The following is a 21,925-nucleotide window of genomic DNA, read 5'->3' as shown; positions in this document are numbered from 1 at the left end:
AGCACTATGCCTCCCATAAAATATTTAATCACTAAAGAGGTTATTGGCGCATGAAAAAATAACTGAGGAGTTGGTAATGGGTAGCCTGCCATAGTGCAGAGATTGCTTGGGGTGGCCTCACATGTGCATCACTGTCCAAATCACTCTGGGATGGGGTCTTAGCACTGATGAGTGAGGCTAGACGAGCCTTTCCCAACCAGGTGCTCTCCAGATGTTGGACTGCAATTCCCACAATTGGCTGACTGGGAATGACGGGAGTTGCACTCCAACACATCTGGAAGGTACCAGGTTGGGAAAGGCTGGACTAGACCAACTAGGAGTTACTCTGGAGCTTAAGACCAAACAAACGTACATTCAGACATAAGACCAAACGTTTGGGTGTTACATGCACCAGAAGAATTGGGGAGAGTTGACCCTCAGGCTCACACGCTCCCTCCGCCCATCACATGGCAGGTCTTTCTAAACTGACTTCCTATTTGTCAGCAAGCCATATTTTCCCATGGTTGGATCCAGCGCCAAACTGTGATTTGCCAACAAAATACAAAGTCAGTTTTGAAATTCTGTTGTGCAAGGAGAGGAAGGAGGGAGTGTGTGCAGGTGTGCGCCCAAGACTTGGCTCTCCTTGGCTCATATAATGCCAAAACATGGTTTTGTCTTACGAATGTGGTTTTACTCTAAGCTAGCCACAACCCCATACCTTTCTTTATCCCTAGATAGGTAGGGGTTGCTCAAGCATCACAGAGAATCAGGAGTCTGCATTATTTACTAGTGGCTTTCCAGCAGCAGTTGATTAAAGCTTTATGAAAAGCAAACCAAGAACTGTTAAAAATAAGATTTATTCTGGAAAATAGAACAGGAATTTTAGTCCTATCAAAAAGAAGCAAAATAGTGTTCTAAGTAATATTCTGCCTTAGCACAGATACTTTATTGCTATACGTCAGGACATCATACATTAAACTCTGGAAAAGTCTTAGAATAAGAAGTGGCCAATTGAGATCCTCATTAATAGTTAAACACGTTTGCTGTAGATATTGGCTTGGTTCAGATCTAGTTATCTCCATCTGATCAAGTGGGGTTTATTGGCCCAGGAACAAGCCATGTGCCTGCACACTCCCTTCTCCCCTCATGCACATAGCTTTGGTGAAACTTTCTTAGTTTCTTAAGCCACAGTTTCATGAGATGTTCAGCCTAGGAAATCTGTGGCTTAAGGGCTTCCTCTGAACCAGGATATGGAACCAGTATCTGATTCCCTGACACCAGACAGAGGAAGGAAGGAGAGGGATGAGAGTTCTAATACAGCTCTATAATCCATAACTCTGCTATTGCGAGTAACTGGCCCTTTGGGAGGATGCTTTTGCCCTGCTTGCCCTCACACATTTTGCTGCTCTCGCTATCTGAGCACAAGCACTCACAGGTAGGCATCTGTAGGATCAGATGTTTTGGTAAACTGCACAGTTTATGTACATTCAGATATTGTCCTAAATATTTTGAATTTTGAGACCTGCCCACTGATAACTTTTCTGTCATAAGCAAGAAGCTCTTGACTGGCAGCTCCTGGGGTTAATTTCAACGTATTTTGGCAAGGCTGTCTTTGCGTAGCAGCAGGAACTGTTTGAAATCCGACATCATAATGCTCTACTGGATTTTGTGGCAGTTTGTCTAGCCTCTGATGGTGATTGGTTGAGCTGCTCTAATGTCACAGAGGACAGGCAGAAAGATCCTTCGCTGTCATTGACTGAGCATCTCACCTGCTAGAGAAGGAGTGACATAAGAAGCAGAAGCCTAGGAAAGGAGGAAGCATAAGCCAGAGAAGACTGTGGATCTAGGGGCTCAGAGGGCCTAGCAAAGAAAGGCTGGAAGAGGCTGTGATTCATTAGAATGGTGGGAAGAGAAGAAAGGCAGAGGGAACAACCTGAGAGCAGGAGGAGGACTGGAAGAGCTAAGGAACAGAAGATGATGGGTTTGAAACAGCCTCCCCAGACACTTCGATTTCAGGGGCTTCTTCACACAGAGCTTTTATCCTGCTATTGAGATTGCTCCCTTATGGAAGTTTTCAGGTCCTTTAGGTGACATCTTGGCAACCAGAGGTCTTTCCTGGTTATTCCATCTCAAAAAGATCCAGAAATAATGAACTATTTAAGTCAGGATGTTGTGCTATTAAAACAGCCACCAGATGGTGTTGTTTCATTGAGTTCTCTGGAACCTTGAAAATTAAACACTTCCCCTCTCAGCAATCATGTGTTCACTGCTGTAAACGTGGAAAGGCTCCACAACAGGAGGACTGTGGTTTTTTTCTTTAATGTAAAGGCAGCCCAGGTCTGTAGTACATCATAGAATGCCAAACCACTTATGAGTAATTTCAGTTCAAATTGGCAAAGTTTGAGCAGAATCATTTGGCCTTTAATTCTTTTGGGCTTCTTCTACAGTTACTGACCATCCATACACAGTACTAGAAAGCATTTGCTAGCATACAATGAAATCATGTACTGGATCAAAACATGTCTAATGGCAATGTCTCATCCTTAGGTAAATCCTACATTAAATGTCACTTGAATAGAAGTTGTTTATTAAGTACTAATAATTCACAGCAGTTCAATTATTTTTTTTAAATGGGAAATCATGATACCAACAATTGGAAAACCTTTTGAAAAACTTGGGTCCATATATTATATATTGTGAGATTTCTGGGGAAGTAGCTATTTTAAATATCCCATGATAGAAATATTATTTCATAAGATATGGTGGGCTGCTGGCCTGCATCACTTAATCTACCACACAAGTATAGAAAATACTATTATTTGATGATGGGTCCCCCAATGCCCCCTTTAAAGCATTGCTCTTAGACAGCAAGACAATTAATTTTAATGTTTGAAAGGCCATAACTAAAAACACTCTTTCTTCTTGGCATTGTTCCTACTGGAACAAGGCTCTTTTAACAGTACAGCCAATTTGTTTAATAGACTAGATTGCACAAAGGACTGTTTGAGGGAGTCTGTAACAAATCCCATGTCTTCATACATTCTACACCAGGGGTGCAGAACATCAGGACCGGGACTAAATCTGGCCCTCCAGGGGCCCTAATCTGGCCTGCTGGAGCTCCCCAGATGCCACACACCCTTCCCCAACCCCCTTTATCCCAAACACTGATTGTTGGTGGTTTCCCAGTTTTTGTACAGTTTTTTCCCCATTCTAAAAGCTTTAAATTGTCTCCTAAGACATTGTTACTGCCAGTAAGAGCTTTAAGCTAAAATATGCTGGTATTTTTGGCCCTGACCACTTTCTCTTTCTCCATGCCCACCACTGGAATGTGGCCCCCGAAAGCTTCTCTGAAATGGAATTTGGCCCTTGGGCTGAAAGAGGTTCTGCAGCCCTGGTCTACAGGAGGGGCGTTGCTAGGTTCTTAAAAGATCCAGGGCACAGGCCCATATATATGAGTCTAAGTGCATGTCTAATATGTGTGTGTGTGATGTGTGCATGCAGTGTGCTTGCGTGTGTGTATAGATTACATACATACATACATACATAAGAAGTGTGCGCCCCCCCCCATCCCACTTCAACTCAGACCCTGATTCAGAATTTTAGAAAACATTCTGCTTCTGCTCTGGCCAATTTGTAGTCAGACCACCTCAGCTCAGCACCAGGTCTGAGTCAGTGTTTGGAAAAATGAGTCTTTATGCTTCCTGTTGACTACCATGGGAAATTAGGAAAAAAAAACCTGTAACTTTTTTCTCTTGGTCAGAACTGGATGATAATTTCAGGCATAGTAGCCGCCTAGAAGGGGATTATACCTGCCCAATGTTAGAAAAATAGGTGCAGGGTTTATATTTTGATTTTCTTTTAAAGGGAACTACCAATAACATTTTGATTCCTTGGAAGAATTGGATAAAAATGTCAGGATTCATTGCCCCATCAGAGGAGATCATGTCTGCCAAATTTCAGAATGATAGGCACAGGAGTTTTTGTGCAAGGGTGACCTTGACATTTTGAGGTCTCCAAAAGAGGACATACTTAACTCGCTATGTTCCTTGTGGACCATTGTTCTGAAAATTACAGACAGCCTAGAGCTGTCCCTAAGTAAGAAACCAGCAAAGTTTCAGAAGGATAGATGCAGCAGTTCATGTGGAAGGGGAGTTCTCCAATTTTGGGGGAGGGAGTGATTTGCTTTCCCTTCCATTCACCCCTTCCCCAATAGATTTTGGCTAAATCTGTATGACAATGCACAGGTCATTAGAGGTGTCCCCCAGGCAAGAAACCTGCAACGTTTCTGAAGGATATACATGCATTCTAATTTAGAATGACTAGAATTTATTTACATTTCACCAGTGTTAGCAGCAGGGGAACATGGGTGGGAAGGTGCTATTGTACTCATGTTGTGCTTGTGGGTTTTCTATAGACATCTGGTTGGCCACTGTGTGAACAGAATGCTGGACTACATGGACCTTGGTCTGATGCAGCACAGCTCTTCTTATGTTCTTAAATAGAAAGTGCCTCTGAGCATATGCAGAATGTTTTTCTTTCACCACTGATCACTTACTCTCCCCCTACCAATTCTATTCCCCTCCATGCAACCATCCCTCCTCATCCTACCATCCTCCAGCAACTCTTCATAAAAACAGATGTCTTGTTTTGTGCAACTCCTCTCTACCTCCTCCTTGTTATGCACAAGCTCTCATTGTATCTTCCTCCCCATAACTTCATTTGTGCCAAGACTTCACCAGGATTCAGCCAACGAGTCTGTTTTCCAAACTAGAGCTAAGTTATGGAGAAATTCTGAGTGTGCACTAAGTGCCTTTCCTTCACCACTGAAGCTAGATTTAATGCCAAAAAAACAAACAAAAACATCCAAACCCACAAATGACAAAACATGCATAGGACTGAGCTGAAAGGGTAGTCAGTTCATTAGACGGAATTGGGTAGGCACTGTATTAAGCTTGCAGTACCATGCTCACAACTCAGGACTTATTTCTGAGTAAGCATGCAGAACATCAAGGTGCAAACCTCTCTGCAAAAGTAACTTGTGCTGGAATCCTATGCACACTTTCCTGAGGGTAAGCCTCATTAAACATAATGGGACTTCTCAGTAGGCATACATAGGATTACATAAATTAGCAATATTTATCTCTCCTCCACTTAAAAAACAAACCAAAAACTCCTGTTTTTTTAATTAAAGCTTTCTGTTCATAAGAACATAGGAAGCTGCCATATACCGAGTCAGACCCTGGGTCCATCTAGCCCAGAGTTGTTGACACTTACAGGCAGTACCAGCTCTCCAAAGTTTCAGGCAGGATTCTTTCGTAGTCCTACCTGGAGATGCTGGGGATTGAACCTGGGGCCTTCTGCATGCCAAGCATGTGCTCTACCACTGAGCTATAGCCCTTCCTGTTGCTGGATAATGGCAACTGACAAACAAAACAAGATTTGTTCTCTTTAAGAATTACCCAAGGTATGCTCTGGGTGGAATAAAGAAGAGAAAAAAAGAAAGAACAGGATAGGGGAAGGAAGAAGAAATGAAGAATGGTGATTGGAAATGTGCGCGGGGGGTGGGGGGTAGAGAGAATTCCCTAAGCCAAGTGTCTCCTTTCAGAGAGGTAGTACTTCAGAGGAATTTAGGAGGCTGTGCAGGGTTTGCAAGCATTGCATGTACTTAAATGAACTTTATGTGGTGAGGTGGCTGAGGGCTTCTTCTAGCTTTTTTAAAACTGTAGAACCTATTTAAAAGCCCAAGCAGTTTCTTGATCATGACACCAAATAGTCCTAACCCTCCCTTTGGGATTATTTGAGTCCTACAGCTATTTAGGAGAAATTAAAGTGGAGGGGGAGAAAGACATTTGTGGAGGCTGATTGGATCCTTTGCTGTACTGAAGCTACTAAACTTCTGCAGAAGCCAGTTTCCAGTTTGGGGGAGTAAAATCAGATGCCGTGTGAAATACCAGTATTTCACATGGGGCTCTTTCTTCCCTTCTTTCTCCCTCTTCAAAATTTCATTGCAGGCAAGCTCCCAACAGTGGACATGTAAGAGCAGAAAAGAAAAGTGGGGGAGAGAGGTGTTTTGCACCTCAAAAAAACCCTACACCAGAGATTAGGGATAGTGACTGCCTACCGGTCACCTTAAACACCTTCTGATTAGGATCTCTAATCCCCTGGGTGACTTGACAGTTTTTACTTTTTGTTTTAGACTTTGAGAAAAGGAAACTTTACACATGGCTAGCGCAAAAGCTGCTGGACCTAACTATCTGAAATTTGGTAGGTTCAGTCATCTCTATGGGGGCTGCCAGATCTCTAAATTCCATGCACGTATGTGGAAGCACAAAAAAATTATAGCTCTTTACTTTGACACATTTTCTTGAAAAAAGCAAATTTTACCTGTGGCTAGCACAAAAGCCACTAGGCCTAACTGTCTGAAATTTGGCAGGCTCAGTCAGCTCTATGGGGGCTGCCAGGTCCCCAAATTCCATGCACATATGTGGAAGCACAAAAAAATATAGCTCTTTGCTTTGACAGATTTTCTTGGAAAAAGCAAATTTTACCCATGGCTAGCACAAAAGCCACTGGACCTAACTGCCCAAAATCTGGCATATTCAATCTATCATAGAAACTAAAAAAGGTATGGCTGTTTGTGTTTTCCAATGCAAGTCAATGGGAAAATGTAAAAACATGGCAATTAGGACAGCTCAAAAGAACTGGGGCACAGCTCAAAAAAGATCCGGGGCCTGTGCCTAGGTGTGCCCTTTCCTAACAATGCCCCTGGTCTACGGTATAAGGATGAATGCTCAAAGTGGACACTCCCAAGACCAGAGCATTCATAGAAAGACCTCGATTGGAGGTTGATAACTTGTGCCCTCTGTCTTTTTCAAGTACTGTAGAGATGCATTCTCACTGCATAGTACTGTAGGGATGCATTGGGAGTCCCTCCAAGTTACTAAGAAGAAATACTCAACCATGGGAAAAAATGTCTGTGGTTATTGTTGCATGGTAACACACAGCCTACAATCATGGTGTCTCCAGCTTTGTGTCACTTTTATTTCTGTTCCTTCCTTAGAAGTAGCAAGCAAAGATTTATTTAGCAACCAGCAGGCTGCCACAAATACCTCAGAATCTATTCATATTTTGTTGGCTTTTTGATGGGCAGTCAGGAGAGTGCTGAATTGCAGGGAAATTTTGTTGTAGTAGTTGCTTTTCTCTTTTTCTGGAGAAGTTGGAATGTCTTCTTGTGGGTCCAAATTAATTATGATGCTGATTGTGAGAAAAGTCCCCAAATCCCAATTGTTCTCCTCATCTTCCCACTCAGGACTTCTCCTAGACTTCTCATGAAATGCAGGAGATACGGCAGAAATTGAGGACAGTAGGTGGTGTCATCTTGGGTAGAGAGAGCGTTTCTACATGAGGCTGATAATCGGCTGTTAATCGAATTGAGATCCAAGCACTACACAAAGAGTGTTTCCTTTCCTGCTTTTCCACTACATAACCTCTAGCTGGCACTGTGGTATAGCGGAATAACACAAAATACACAAGAGGAAATTGCGCTTTCTTTCACTTTTACAATTAAATGCTGCATTTTCTCTACTCTAAAAAAAACTAACTGAAAATGCTAGTTAGACACAGCCTTTATACATGAGACATGTTGGCCTGTGAAAACCTTAGAAGGAAGAAACTGATTAGGTCCTTAGTTTCAGTCCAATCCATGGCATTGCAGCAGAAACGTCTCACCCAGGAAGATGGCCACTAAATGGGAGGAGTCAAGGCTGGAGGAAGAGGACTGGAAAGGGTCACAGAAAATGAGTGGGTAGCAAGAGGAAGTAATTAAGGGAGCTTGGAGCATTTTCACAAGTGATGGACACTAAGAGCATTTTTAAGGCTGGAGACAGGCGGTTGGGTTGGGTTGGGGTTTTGTTTTGTTTTTTAAAGAAAAAGGTATCTGTACTCATAGTGTGTTCAGTCATCCCTCTTTTGAAAACCCATAAATCCTGTTTGAACAGAGGCCAGAGATGGGACAGAGGCACACAGAAAAGTGTAGTTATGGCATGGGAAACCACTTAACACTCTCTTTAAAAACCTACTGTCTGTCTCCAGCTTTAACCCAGAATGGGTCACTTGTGAATATTTATAATGTGAGATTAAAAAGTGCAAGAGACCCATTTAGAAATTGGACACATATTCTTGTTAGTGTGGCCTTTTTCATTACATTTCTGGACGTTTACATCACATTTTGAATTATTATTTTTTAAACATCACATGTGCAAATGTTGATGGAGACCAACCCATATGCTTTCTGCTCTGTAGGAATAAAACCATTGTAACTGATGTCTGACTTTTAAAAAAAAAAAAATCTGTAAAAGCAGCAGGAGAGCCAGCTGGGCTTAATTAAAATGCCATCTCAACCCTGGAGAGCTATCTGTTTGAACTAAGAGAGCAGGAGCAGACTGGGGGAGGGAGCAAAGATGGTGGGGAGGGTGGAGGAAGGATTAGCTTAGTTCTTCTTACACCTTTTAATTTGACCCTGCATCTCCAAATTCAGTGTTCATGAAAAACATAGCAACTGATCCTTAATCAAAGCTCCCGGGACGCGAATCCCTCATTTAACAGATCACTGACATTGTGCCAAGAAGGACTGTGTTAGTAAGGGTCCTGTCAGCTGAGAAGATGGAAACAAGAGAGGGCTACTTGACACAATTAGAGTCATGTGGTGAGGGTGTGATCTTAAAACCAGCTCGCCTGAGTTGTGTTCTTAGTGAACTGGGGGTGTGCAATTGCTCCACCGAGAGCACAATGCTTCCACTCCTGACCCAGCCGCTGATATTCAGTGACAGATGGTCAATGAGCATGGAGGTTCCATGAAGCCACCATGACTCAAAGGTGTGGATAGAGCCATCCTTCTTTCAAAGTATCTAAGCCAGTGGTAGGAAACCTCCCACCCTCCAGATGTTTTGGACTACAGCTCCTATCAGCCCCAGCCAGCATGGCAAGTGGTAAGAGATTGTGGGAGTTGTAGTTGAAAACATCTAGAGCAGCGGTCCCCAACCTTTTTGGCACCAGGGACCGGTTTCGTGGAAGGCAATTTTTCCATGGACCGGGGGGGGGGGGGGATGGTTTTGCTGGTGGACTTCCGTCCGCTGGGACGCAAATGGCATCCGCATAGTGGATGCCATTTGCGTCCCAGTGGCCGGAAGTCCGCGGACTCGCCGCGGAGCAGAGCCGGCCGGGGCCAGTGAGGATTCTGGGGGGAGGGACGGATCGCCTCCCCCCCCATGGACCCCTGCAGACCCAAGGTAAGGGGGTTTCTCACACCCCTAAGGCCTGGTTCCTAACAGGCCACAAACCGGAACTGGTCCGCCACCTGGGGGTTGGGGACCCCTGATCTAGAGGACATTGGGTTGCCCACTCCTGCTCCTAAGCTGTAGGCTGGCCAACTTTCCCCAACCTGGCATCCTCCAGATGTTTTGGACTACATTTACCATCGGCCCCAGCCAGCATGGCCATTGGCCATGTTAAATGAGGATGATGGGAGTTGTGGTCCAAAACATCTAGAGGGTGCCAGGTTGGGGAAGGCTGCTGTAGGCCATCAGCTGCTTGTCCATAAATGAATTATGGGCTGTGCACTCTTTTGTCTGTTCTGAATTTCCTGCCTGTCAGTTTAATGGGACGGCACCAAGTTCTAGTTTTGGGAGAAGGGGAGAACAAGACTCTGTATCCACTTTCTCTGCACTACACACAACTTTATATATCTGTGTCTTGTTGTCTCCTCTACATAGTTTTTTTCCTAAATTAAAATACCCCAAATGCTTTAGCCTTTCCTTGTAGGGAAGGTGCTCCAACCCCCTAATCATTTTGGTTGCCCTTTGCTCTGCAACAGCTTTCCCAAACCTAGTGCCCTCCAGGTATTTTAGACTACAAATCCTATCATCCCCAACTGGCATGGCCAGTGGTCAGGAATAATGTAGCTCAAAACATCTGAAGAGGACCAGACTGGGGGAGGTTCCTCTATAACATCCTTTTTGATATACAGGGTGACCAGAAATTGATAACAGTATTTCACATGTGGCCACACCATAGATAGGGCATAATGACACCAGTATGGTTGTTGTTTTCCCTGTCAGTTTCTTTCCTAATAATTCTGAGCACGGAATTCGCCTTTTCCACAGCTGCTGCGCCTTAAGTTGACGTTTTCCTTGATGTATCCACCATGACCCCAAGATCTCTTTCCTGACCAGTGCATGAAATAATAGCTGGGTTTGCTTGAAGCATATTTCAGTTGACAAAAAAAGAAAAGAAAAAAGAGATTATGTTTATCACAGGGTGTTTTGTGTACTGGCTGGTTTGTGAGCCCTGTGAATGTGCTTCGACAATTTTGCTTCATACTGTGAGAGAGCCTGATTGATTTCATTTTCTTGCTTCTGATAAATAAAGCTCAGTCTCCAACATAACAGGCTACTTTAAGCCAGGCCAGACTATAAGTCTAGCTAGCCCAGTATTGTCAACACTGACTGGCAGCGGCTCTCCAGGGCAGAGAGAGAGTGTGTGTTCATTCTTTCCCATCTCCTGCTACCTGACTCTTTTAACTACAGATCTCACAGAGTTCACTTGAGACTTTCTCCATGCTCAGCATGTTCGGTGCCACCATTGAACTACAGTCCCTCCCTAGAGCACACCTGTAAATGTCCCTTTCTGAACAGGAACAAAAAAGTAGCAGTGTGTGCGCACGTATGTGTGGGTTACAATAGTGGGCTTATTCCCTGAAACAAGCTGCTTCCTCCACAACAGCGCACCCCCCCCCCCGTATTCTGTGGGGACCAGAGATAGTGGTATTGTTATTGCTGAAGGAATTGCAGGAGGTTTATGCAAGGAAAGGATGCGATTGATTGATTGATTGATTGATTGATTGATTGATTTGAGAGGATTTCTGTGCTGCTCTTCGTTTAACCCCCCCCAAAGCCATTTACAAGATAAAATCATGATAAATTACAAGAACACTAGCCATTAAAACAATACAACTATGAGAAAACAATACAATCTCATTAAAATAACCAGGAGTAGCTGACATTGGTAACAGTCAAGGTGGTCTCTGGGAGCTAGAAGAACAGAAAATAAGCAATCCTAAACCAGCAGCCTCCACTGCATAAGCAACTCGTTCTGTACAGCTTGGCCTGGATTTCTCCGGAGGCTTGTTGCATAGTCTCAGAAGCCAAACCACTAAAACTGGTCAACAAAGGACAAGGGGGAACTACCAAGGGCAGAAAGAGCCGTTCTCGGTCTGTATCCTCTCAAGGATGTTCTTTACTTAAGAGATTTTCTATACCACTTTTCATTTTTTTTTAATCCAAAAGTGGTTTACAAAATAAAATAATGATGAAATACAGTAAAACCAATAATTAAAACAATAAAACAATGATAAAAACAATACAATCTCATTAAAGTCACCAGGGGTGGCTGACAATGCTAGCAGGCAGGGCAATGCCAGGGCAAACAACTGTGTCTTCAGTTGTCGGCGGAAGCACTCCACACTAGGAGGCCGCCTGATCTCAATAGGGAGATCATTCCCCATTGTGGGTACCACAAGTGAGAAGGCCCTCCTCTGCACCATGGCCAAACAAGTCTCGGTAAGCCAGAGTTTGGTAAGCAAGGCCTCAGAATGTAGAGCCCGGGGCAGCCCATACGGGAGAACCATCTGAATTGCAGGATCATATGAATACATTTTTAGTATATACAGTGTTTGGTAACAGTGTTCAGGCATAACTCCTAACTTCTGTAAAACGTGGAATTTGGGGGCTGGGGCTTTCAAGAATGTAGGAAGCTGCTTTATATGGAATCAGACCATGGGTCCTTCTAGCCTAGTATTGTCAACACTGACTGGTAGCACCTCCCCAGGGTTTCAGGCAGCGGCCTTTCACAGCCCTACCTAGAGATGCCGGGGATTGAACCTTGATCCTTCTGCAGGCAAAGCCTGTGCCTGACAACTGAGCTGCTGTGGCCCTTTCTTAAACTGGGAACCTCTTTTTCTGTCTTTCTTTTCTCCATAAAGCATTCTTACTAGGCAGGGATGTAAATGACTCAGCATGCACACCAGTTATTATCTCAAGCATCCAGGTGGGAAATTTACGATACACCTTGCACTGTGTAATCATTACCTATCTTCTCACCTGGCAGTAGCTTTCACAAATACGGCTTAGGGATCAAAGGCTTGGGAAATGCGATGTGTGAGCTCCATTGGCTCTTGCAAACCTTCTGACCCGTGGGGCAGAATGAAAGTTTTGAGCGAGCTAAGGTGTTTCTCGCCAGACCTGGAATGATCAAGCAGCCTCAGTTTCTCTCTCTCTCTCTCTTGCAGTTTTCAAAAGAGAGACAAGTCACGGACTGGCAGGGTATGGACAGTTCCCCAGAAAAACTAAAGAAAGAGCTGGAAGAAGAGCTGCAGATGAGAAGTGAAGATTTGCGCAGCCACGCCTGGTATCATGGACGTATCCCACGACAGGTGCGTCCTTTCTCGGCCTTCCATTTAGGCAACTCTGCCAGCATTATTTTGCTGGCTCATTCTTGCTTGTTGAATTTAGCTTCGTCACAGTCCCACCACCTCCTTTTTTCAGCAGACTGGATCCAGTTTCTCCGGAATGCGTGTATGTGTGCAAGAGTTCAAACTGAACATTTATTAAGGAAAATGATGAAAAAGCTCTTAGCATGTTATTCTGAGAGGAGGAATTGTGTACATACAGGAAACCTAGAAACATATTCCTTCCTGGCTCTGGGCACAAAATAAAACAGGAGTGCTAGGCTGGATAGAGTTCAGCCATATCAGTTGCCCATTTGGAGCAGAAACAAATAATGTAGAGGAAGAAGTGTGCAAGATCCTACTGTTGCTTTCCCTTTCATTATTCCTCAGCCTGTTGAATATAGGGAAACATGATCCTAACGAGACGTGCCAGAACCCTTAGTTGGTAGCATACTCTGATCCGTTCTAACTCTCCGTGAATGTGTACAGTTCATTTCTGAACCGAGTTATACCACTGGCAATTGAGAGCTAAATACTTCTCTGTGCCATGTTTTTATTTATCCGTGGTTGGGAATATAGCCAGGTATTCAGAGTATTGGCAGGTTTGCCACATAAGCACAGAATCCGCTACCTGGCACAGGTTTTGGCATTCTGATCTGTTCTGAGAATCCAAACTTTCCCTTAAAAAAAAATACCAACAAGCAAGTTTCCAGCTCTCCTGGTTTTGATATTTTTCCCTGCCGCTATTGTTCCCTGCCAGCCCTTTCCTGGGGGAGAGAATTCCAAATTAATTCAGAACTTGCATAAGTAAATGCTGAACAATTGTGTTTAAAACAAACAAAATGTATCTAACTTGCATAATTTATTCTGGGTTGGATCCAATGCTGTCATTCTGCTGACAGAACTGATTCCATCATTGGAACTGGAGAGGGTGATTCCCCACCCCAGCCCTCCTTCAAAATATGCTTCAATGGGCTGAGAAACGCCGTGCATCAGATTTTTGGGCAGACTGTAGTGCTGCAGGGAGGAGGAAGAAAATCCTCCTGTTGGCTAGTGGACTTCTGCTAGCATGACATTGGATTTAACCCTTTGATTTCAGGAATGGGCTTTTCTAGTAGCAAGACTTTTTTTTTTTAGCACAGAATACACATAACTCTGGCTACAGAAATGGCTTGATTCTGACTGAAAGTGCTAGGATGCAGTTCATCTGGCCCTGGAGACTTGAACTCATTCAAAGTAATTAGGTGTTCCTTGACCATATGCCTATCGATCTCAAGCTGCAATCCTGCCCCTTCAGCCTGTACTTCGCCTTTGCCAGGGGGGTCATAGACCCTCTTTTGGGAGAAGACTGAGCCAAAGTAGGAATTGAGCACCTCTGCCTTTTCTTTGTCATCTGTTATCATTTGCCATCCTCTTTTAATAGCTGAACCACCATTTCTTTCCTCTGTCTTTTACTATGCACGTAGCTGAAGAAAGCCTTTTTGTTGTTTTTAGAATCCCTCGCTAACTTCAGCTCATTCTCAGCTTTAGCCTTCCTGACGCCATCCCTGCAATTCTGTGCTACCTGCCCGTACTCTTCCTTTGTTACTTGGCCTTCTTTCCACTTCCTATATGTGTCCTTTTTTGTTTTCAGGTCATCCCTAAGCTTTTTGTGAAGCCACATTGGCTTCTTCTGTTGTCTTCCACCTTTTCTTCTTGTTGGAATTGTTTGTAATTGTGCCTTGAGAATTTCCTTTTTTAAATGCTCCCACCCATCTTGGACTCCTTTTCTCGTTAGAGTCGCTTGCCATGGGACCTTACTGATCATTGTTCTGAGTTTATGAAAATCAGCTTTCCTAAAATCCAGGGTACACGTTTGACTACACTCGGCTTTTGCTTCCCTTAGAACCAAGAACTCAAGTACAACGTGGTCGCTTTCCCCCAGAGTTCCTGTAACTGCTACTTTATCCACTAAGTCATTTCTGTTGGTTAGGATCAAGTCAAGGATAGCCGATCCTCTAGTTCCTTCCTCTACTTTCTGTAGGAGAAAGTTATCCGCCACACAAGTCAGGAATTTCCTGGAAAAAAAATCCTTCCTCCTGGGAACAAATGCCTCCAAAATGGCATTTTGGGTCGGGGGCTGGCAGGCCCCAAGCCTAATCCAACCCTTCTGAAAACATGAATGTCAGTTGCCAGTCTAACCTGCTCTTATTTCTTGTCATATTACTAAAAACAGACATTTCTGATAATCCGAAAAGGAGGGAAAATTTGAATTAATTGGGGGGCAGTAGGGACACTGTGAAGGAATTATTTGGGTAGGAAGCAGCATCTATGACAATTCTTATGTCACATGTGGCCCTCAGCCTAATTTCAAAAGCCCTCTGTAGGTGTCAGATCTCTGGAAAGTGCAGTCAGTCCCTTCAGCCTGCTGCTAGGGAAGGATGATGGAGAGAAAGGGGGTGGAAGAAAGAGAAATGTGGGTGGCAGGAAGAAAAAGAAAAAACAGGTGACCCACCCACTTTTGGTTCTGGCCCCACCCACTACTGGCTTTGGTCGTGCCCACTGCTGACATGTGGTCCCGGACAGATTAAGTGCTAGGGAATTTGGCCCTGGACAGAAAAACATTTGCCCACTTTTGGTCTACGCTATGAGTCATTGTAAGGGCTGGGGGTGTTCCTGTTGGGCACTTTGAAGAGGAGGTAGAGCTTGACTTGGCAACGCGCTTGGCTTGCCACTGTTGCCTGTCTCTTAACACCATGTCAAGTTTGGCCCACAGGGCAAGCTAGACATGATGTTAATTGCATGTTTGAAAAAATATAAAAAGCAGCCTTAGTGGGAAATAAGCCATTGTGGGACTGTGTGGTGTAAGGAGGAAGAGTCTTAACCTCTCCCCCCGCCCCCCCCCGCTATGGCCCTGATAAAAATCACCCCCTGCTCCTGCTAGTTGTTATCACAAAGGTAGCTTCCATTAGCTGCTTCCCTCCCAGTGCAAGTAGCATCTTCTGGGGTGCCATTGTCATCGGGACCTCCACAGGGAAGGAAGGGTTAAACTCACCCTAGCTATTCCCCACAGTCCAATGCTATTTGGCCCCCTGCTGCTGCAGTGGACAGTTTTTTTTAAAAAATATGCCCATTGATTGCATTTGCCTGGTTAATAAGAGCAACATGGTGGGAACTTGAGAGTTTTGCCAAAAAGAGAACGCTACTGTAAGCTCCGTTGGTTTGCCTTTCCCAACCTAGCACCCTCCCAGTGTGTGGGACCACAAATCCTACCACCCCCAGCCAGCATGACCATGCTGGCTGGAGATGGTGGGGTTTGTAGTCCAACATGTTTGGATTGTGCCAGGTTGGGGAAGGGTGGTTCACGCCGTTCCGTGTGCCATCACAGCATTGCATCTCACTAGCACAGGGATGCCTAAAGCTCCTTGCATTTGGATCCCTTTATTTGCCTGTACAGATTAGCGTGTGTAGTACCCTGGAAAATTCCAGAAGAGCTTTTATTGCTAGTTTTGAGGCAGCAGAAAAGGCTTTAGGTTGGTGCATGGAGCCTTGGAGATGACCTGGTTTATTGTGGTGTGGGCTCTCACAGGCAACAGCCTCTGTAATTAGCTGCGTTAGATGGACTGAAAACACAGCAGGTCTCCACATCTGAGTTGAAAACCAAGTGAACCAGGTGGATACTAAAGCTAGTGGGATGCTTTCTGATTCCTGAAGCACTTCACAGTTGAGTACAGTACATCACAAAACGGCAACCACCTGCTTGTAGCGAGAGAGCTACCGATAATCCTGATTCAATATTATCAACAAGTAACAAGCTCTCATGGATCACAGTCCAGATGTATCCTGCATTTTATAAAGCTGCCCCCTTAATTAAATTGAACGAGGAACCCTTTGCTGCTGGGAGACTGTACCTTGGCTTTAATTTCAGAACTAACGAGGATCAGAATCATCTCTTCACTTTTGGTAGGCTATCCTTTGGCTGATGAGAGGTCACTTTAATTCTTTCACGAGTTCCAAATGCAGCAGCTAAAATCGTCTGTGTCGGGCACTGGAAACTAAGGGCAATACTGGATGAGAGAGAATGGCTGATTAAAGCCTGGCAGAGAGTTGACATGAAAAAGCTGAGTTATTGGAGAAAACATGCTCCAGAAAGGGAAGGAAATGTGATTTAAGGTGCAATCGTATGCATGTTTAGACAGAAAGAAGCCCTGTAACTCCCAGCATGCCCCAGCCAGCATGGGTGGCTGGAGGATGGTGGGAGTTGTAGGACTTTTGTCTATCTAAACATGCATAGGATTGTACCCTTAAGCTCTACAAATGTCATAATGAGATGAACATGATTTTTTTTCCTAAAGAAGAAATGAAATTATGCAAGGCTTTCAATAGAATAAAGTAAACGATATGAGTATCCATTAGTGGCTAATCTTGTTTTGATCGAAACAGCCTCTCTTTTCTTTTCAAGGTGGCTGAAAGCCTGGTTCAGAGAGATGGAGATTTCTTGATCAGGGACTCTCTCTCCAGCCCCGGGAATTTTGTCCTTACCTGTCAGTGGAAAAACATCTCCCAGCACTTCAAGATCAATAAAACCATCTTGAGGCTCAACGAAGCTTACTGCCGTGTCCAGTACTGCTTTGAAGACGAAAGTTTTGACAGCATCCCTGGCCTGGTTCGTTGCTATGTGGGAAACCGCAGGCCAATATCAAAGCAGAGTGGAGCAATTATATTCCAGCCCATCAACAGGACTGTTCCGTTGAGGTGCCTGGAGGAGAAATACGGCATTTCTCCAGTCTTGCAAAGAGAGGGCAGTGTCCCTGAAGGACAAGGAGAAACTCCGAAAAGACTGAGCCTCAACACGTGCAGTCGCCAGCCTAGGGAGCAGAATTCAATCCTAGGAAACCTTTTAAGGTACTGTCACCTTGCCCCATGAGAGAGTTCAAGACCTGATCATGCCTCAAATGTAATTCATTCTCATATAGTCTTATCTAAGGGCCATGCAAAGTATGGTGCGGAAGATCTATGATTGGGTCTCTTGGCATCATTTTTTAAAGCTTAAGAATAGCTCTGAGGAGCCTGAAGTGGCTGGAGGAAGACCCTTGTGCAATTCGTTGTTCCCCAGTCAAAATCCCCACTGCATTGGGGGTGGGGAAGAATGGTGCCTGTATTGTGCTAATCTTCCCTTCCCCTTCCCCCCCCGCCCACCCCCATCAAACCTATTAGTAGCTTTGTTGGGGAGGAATACTGTTGGGTAATGGTCATAGGGGGAAGGATTAAGCAACTCCTTTCCCAGTACTAGAGCTGAAGCCAGTGTATATGGTTGTCCTCACAACAACCCTGTGAGGTAAGTTAGGCTCAGCGGCAGTGACTGGCTCAAAGTCCCCCAGTGAGCTACATGGCTGAGTGGGGCTTTGAACCTGGTCCTCCCCAGTCCTAGTTCAACAATCTGACCACTGCATCAAACTAGATTTTGTTGATGGTGGCCGATTTTAAAACACTTCCTTATTAGTTTAGGGTGCAGTCCTATTTATTTATTTATTTATTGCATTTATATCCCGCCTTTTTTCCTCTTGTAAGGAACCCAAGACGGCTTACATGATCCTCCTCCTTTCCCTTTTATCCTCACAACAACAACCCTGTGAGGTAGGTTGGGCTGAGAGTCTGCGACTGGCCCAAAGTCACCCAGTGAGCTTCCATGGCTGAGTGGGGACTAGAACCCGGATCTCCCAGCTCCCAGTCCAACACTCTAGCCACTACGCCACACAGGTCCTATGCCTGCTTAGACAGAAAAAAGTCCTACAATTCCAAGCATTCTCCAGCCAGTCATGGCTGGCTGGGGAATGCTGGGAGTTGTAGGACTTTTTTCTGTCTAAACAGGCCTGGGATCGTGCCTTTAGGATCTTTTTGATCTGGCAGGATCATGTTAACAGGGTGCTGAAAACTAAAATACTAAAGACAGGCTTTCCTTCTAACAGTTACCTTATTCTTGTGGGTGTAGCTTTCAAAGAGCAATGTTTGCCATAGCTCAGGGTTTCCCAGACTTTTGGTAGCTGAGGTTCACTTCTTTTCTAAATTTCAAAATTGAGAGCATCCCTCACTTTTACACTTGGATGTGCAAGAGTGAGAATTGCTTACCTTCAGAGAATCCCACCCCCCCATGTTCCTGCATGTGTGATCTATGCATGCCTTTGAGGGTGGGTTATTCTGCTGCATCTCTGCACTGGAAGCCAATGAATGATCTGGTCACACCGATCCAGAACCAACAGTTTGATTCGAAAGAGGCAAGGCCAGAGCAGCAAGTTTTGCAGCCTTTTCTGTGGTCTGGTGCTTTGAGCGTACAGATCAGAAACAGAGGCCTGGAGCAATGGTGTACTGCTACATTTTGAAGCACAGGGACTCATCATGACGGTCCCCATTGCCATGCTCCCAGGGAGGGTCTAAAAATGCATCCAGCTGTGTTGACCCACATCAGCAAACTAGTTTTAGCTGTTGTCATCTCCACCAGGAACAGGTTAAGCGAATGGGTCTTAATTACCCAGTCAGGACCAAGCCACCCCAAAATACTTTGCATTACAGCGCGTAAACTATGAAATTTGCTACCACAAGATGTAGTGATGGCCACCAATTTGGATGGCTTTAAAAGGGGGCTGGACAAATTCTTGGAGGAGAAGGCTATCAATGACTACTAGTACCCATGCTGTGTGCTACCTCCAGTATCAGAGACAATGTGCCAATGTGCACCAGTTGCTGGGGAACATGGGTGGGTGGGTGCTGCTGCAGTCATGTCCTGCTTGTGGGTTTCCTGTGGCAGCTGGTTGGCCACTGTGTGAACTGAATGCTGGACTAGGTGGACCCCTGGCCTGATCCTGCACGGCTCTTCTTATTTTCTCATGTAGTGTTACCTCGCAACAATATATTGTTGCTAGGAAAATCGATTTCCCTCCAGCTACTGCAGGAATCGCAGCTAAATTCAGAGGGGACAGGGAAGCCTGAGGGGGGTGGCAGATGACGTCATCATCCCTGTTAGGTAGACGGTGCTGGTGCTTCAACCCTGCAAGCCCTGGCTGCGCCACGCCACTGGCCTGGAGACAAGCAGGCAAGTAGGGCCCGGCAGTGCGCTTGAGCAACAGGTTGCTGGGGAGCCAAGCTTAGATTGGATCCTTGTGTCAGCTGATCCCTGCAACGCTGGTAGCTGCAGTACCACCCTCTGGCCATTGCAATGGCAGGATTGTGGCACAGCGGAGAGTCAGCCAGCAGCTCTGGCAATTGGCCACCAGTGAGTCAAGCTGCTGAGTCTACTTGCCAGAGGCCTTGATGCATCATCCCTGCTAATTAGGAAGTCCTGGCACTTCGACCCTGCAATGCTGGTGCCTTACAGCAGACAACGTTTTTCTCTGTGCGAAAGCCTCTCTTCTTCCCCCCACCAAGCCCACAAACTGCAAACCAATGTGGGATGTAGTCATAATGTGGCTGCTGGAGGAGAGAAGGCCTTGAGCAGAAGCATCAAGCTGAACTCCAGAAAGGGCTGAATTGCATTGTGCTATTTTTTCTCTTGCTCCTTTCAGAAACAAGGAAAAAAGTGGTAGCCATCCAGCGTGTTTGGACCATGTGCAGGAGAAGAGATTCCCCCTGAAGGCTCACCAGTCAGAAAGCTATCTGCCAATAGGTACGTCTGGCATGAATCATGAGTGATGGGGAACTGGGTCCCGTCAGTGGACTTGCTGTGCTGTTCGTTTAGCTTCTTTCTGTTTGAAAGATGTCCTTGGTGTTTTGTATGTTTTCTGTTGCCTTACTGGACACCCAATCCTAGCAGTGCCACCTTCCCTTCCTTAGTTTTTGTAACAAATAAGTGGCTAAAGATGCAATCCGTTGAAATGCAGTGGGACTGACTTTGGGGTAAATATATTTAGAGTTGCGCTGTAGGAGAGAGGTGATCCCAGGAGCCCCAAGTTCAAATCTCACCTCAGCAGTGAGCTCACTAGATGCCATTAAGGAAGCCAGATCGTTGGACCTGCAACTCCTGGCCAGCATATTTTATTCTTAGGCTGGCAAAGCCAGAAGATGGCTTCTTCAAGTACTTGAAAGGTCACAGAGAGGAAGGCCAGTATCTCTTCTCAATCATCCCAGAGTGCAGGACACGGAATAATGGGCTTGAGTTACAGGAAACCAGATTCTGGCTGAACATCGGGAAAAACTTCCTGACTGTTAGAGCAATACAACAGTGGAACCAATTACCTAGGGAGGTGGTGGGCTCTCCCACACTGGAGGCGTTCAAGACGAGGCTGGACAGCCATCTGTCAGGGATGCTCTGACTTGGATTCCTGCATTGAGCAGGGGGTTGGACTCGATGGCCTTGTAGGCCCCTTCCAGCCCTACTATTCTATGATTCTATGATTCTGTGTGATGCAGAATACTAACAACTGCAGAATAAAAAATATGCAGAGCAGGAGAACTCAAACAAATTTTGATTAATGTGCATAACATAAACAGGTTGCAGAATTTAGAACTGTGCAGAATTTTTATTATTTAGGAACAGATTTTGTTTGGCCATTACTTTTAGGGTAAAGTACATACAGCCACATGCTACCACTACCATCAGCTTTGTAGATATTAGGATGGAGCAGGAAGGGGCATATTCCATCACATCTTACGTGATCCCCTCTTCCATTCCCCCTAACAAGTTGTGACCAGTTGCTGGGGAACACGACTGAGAGGGTGCTCCTAGCCTCATGTCCTGCTTGTGGCCTTCCCAGAGGCATCTGGTTGGCTGCTGCAGGGAAACAGTATTGCAACAGTATTGCTTTGGTCTGATCCAGCATGGCTCTTTGTGACAAAATCACGTTTGCCTTGTGAAGTCTATATTAATGTGTATATGTGTTTGCTGTTTTAAAAAGAACCCGGGTAAGTTAGGGTTAGCTGTTTGGTAGAGAGTGAGTGAAAAGGTGGGAGGGGCGTGTGTGTGTGTGTGTGTGTGTGTGTGTGGAGACTGAGTTTATAAAAGGGAAGAGCAGACGGTTGGTTAGACAGGGTTTGGAGAAAGGGGAGAGAGGGCCTTAGGGTTTGAGGAAGCGTCATCTAGTGTGTGGGAATAGGAGTGAGAAGGGGCAGAGTAGGTAGGATAAGACCGAGAACTGAGTGGTTAATTATAAAATACAACATGTCTTGTATTACATCAACTTTAATTTGTTTGTTTAAAAGTATAAAATCCCACACCTTGTTCCTCTTTCTGTGCTACCAATAGTGTTCGGATTTCCTGGGTACTTCTCCTGGTTGGGCAAAGGGACCCAACCAGGCATATTGGGTGTCCCTTTGACCTGGTGAATTTAGGGGCTGAAGCTTGTGGGACAGTTTGGACAGCTCTCCCAAAGGAGAGGCAGACGGACCTGAGGAAGGGTTACCTCAGACTCTTCTTCTGTTTTCGCGTTATGTTAATTTTGAGGAACCAAAGGGGAGGTGGCAGAGGGGTGGCCG

The 21,925-nt window shown here is 45.0% G+C and overlaps 1 protein-coding gene across 2 annotated transcripts in view; it reads left to right on the top strand.

Moving 5' to 3' along the window:
- Nucleotides 1-21,925, top strand: part of BCAR3 (BCAR3 adaptor protein, NSP family member) — a 195,204-nt gene that overhangs the window by 153,354 nt on the left and 19,925 nt on the right. For both annotated transcript variants that reach the window (XM_084851785.1, XM_084851786.1), the window contains 3 exons: nt 12,323-12,466; nt 16,923-17,365; nt 20,020-20,120. In XM_084851785.1, coding sequence (XP_084707911.1) covers nt 12,323-12,466; nt 16,923-17,365; nt 20,020-20,120 — 688 coding nt within the window. The remainder of the gene's footprint in view (nt 1-12,322; nt 12,467-16,922; nt 17,366-20,019; nt 20,121-21,925) is intronic.

This window comes from Heloderma suspectum, chromosome 4, assembly GCF_057233095.1.
Source record: "Heloderma suspectum isolate Gila_16-S chromosome 4, 16-S_ref, whole genome shotgun sequence".
Lineage (NCBI taxonomy): Eukaryota > Metazoa > Chordata > Lepidosauria > Squamata > Helodermatidae > Heloderma > Heloderma suspectum.
Note: the sequence above shows the minus strand (reverse complement) of the source record. Positions and strands in the feature narration are given on the sequence as shown.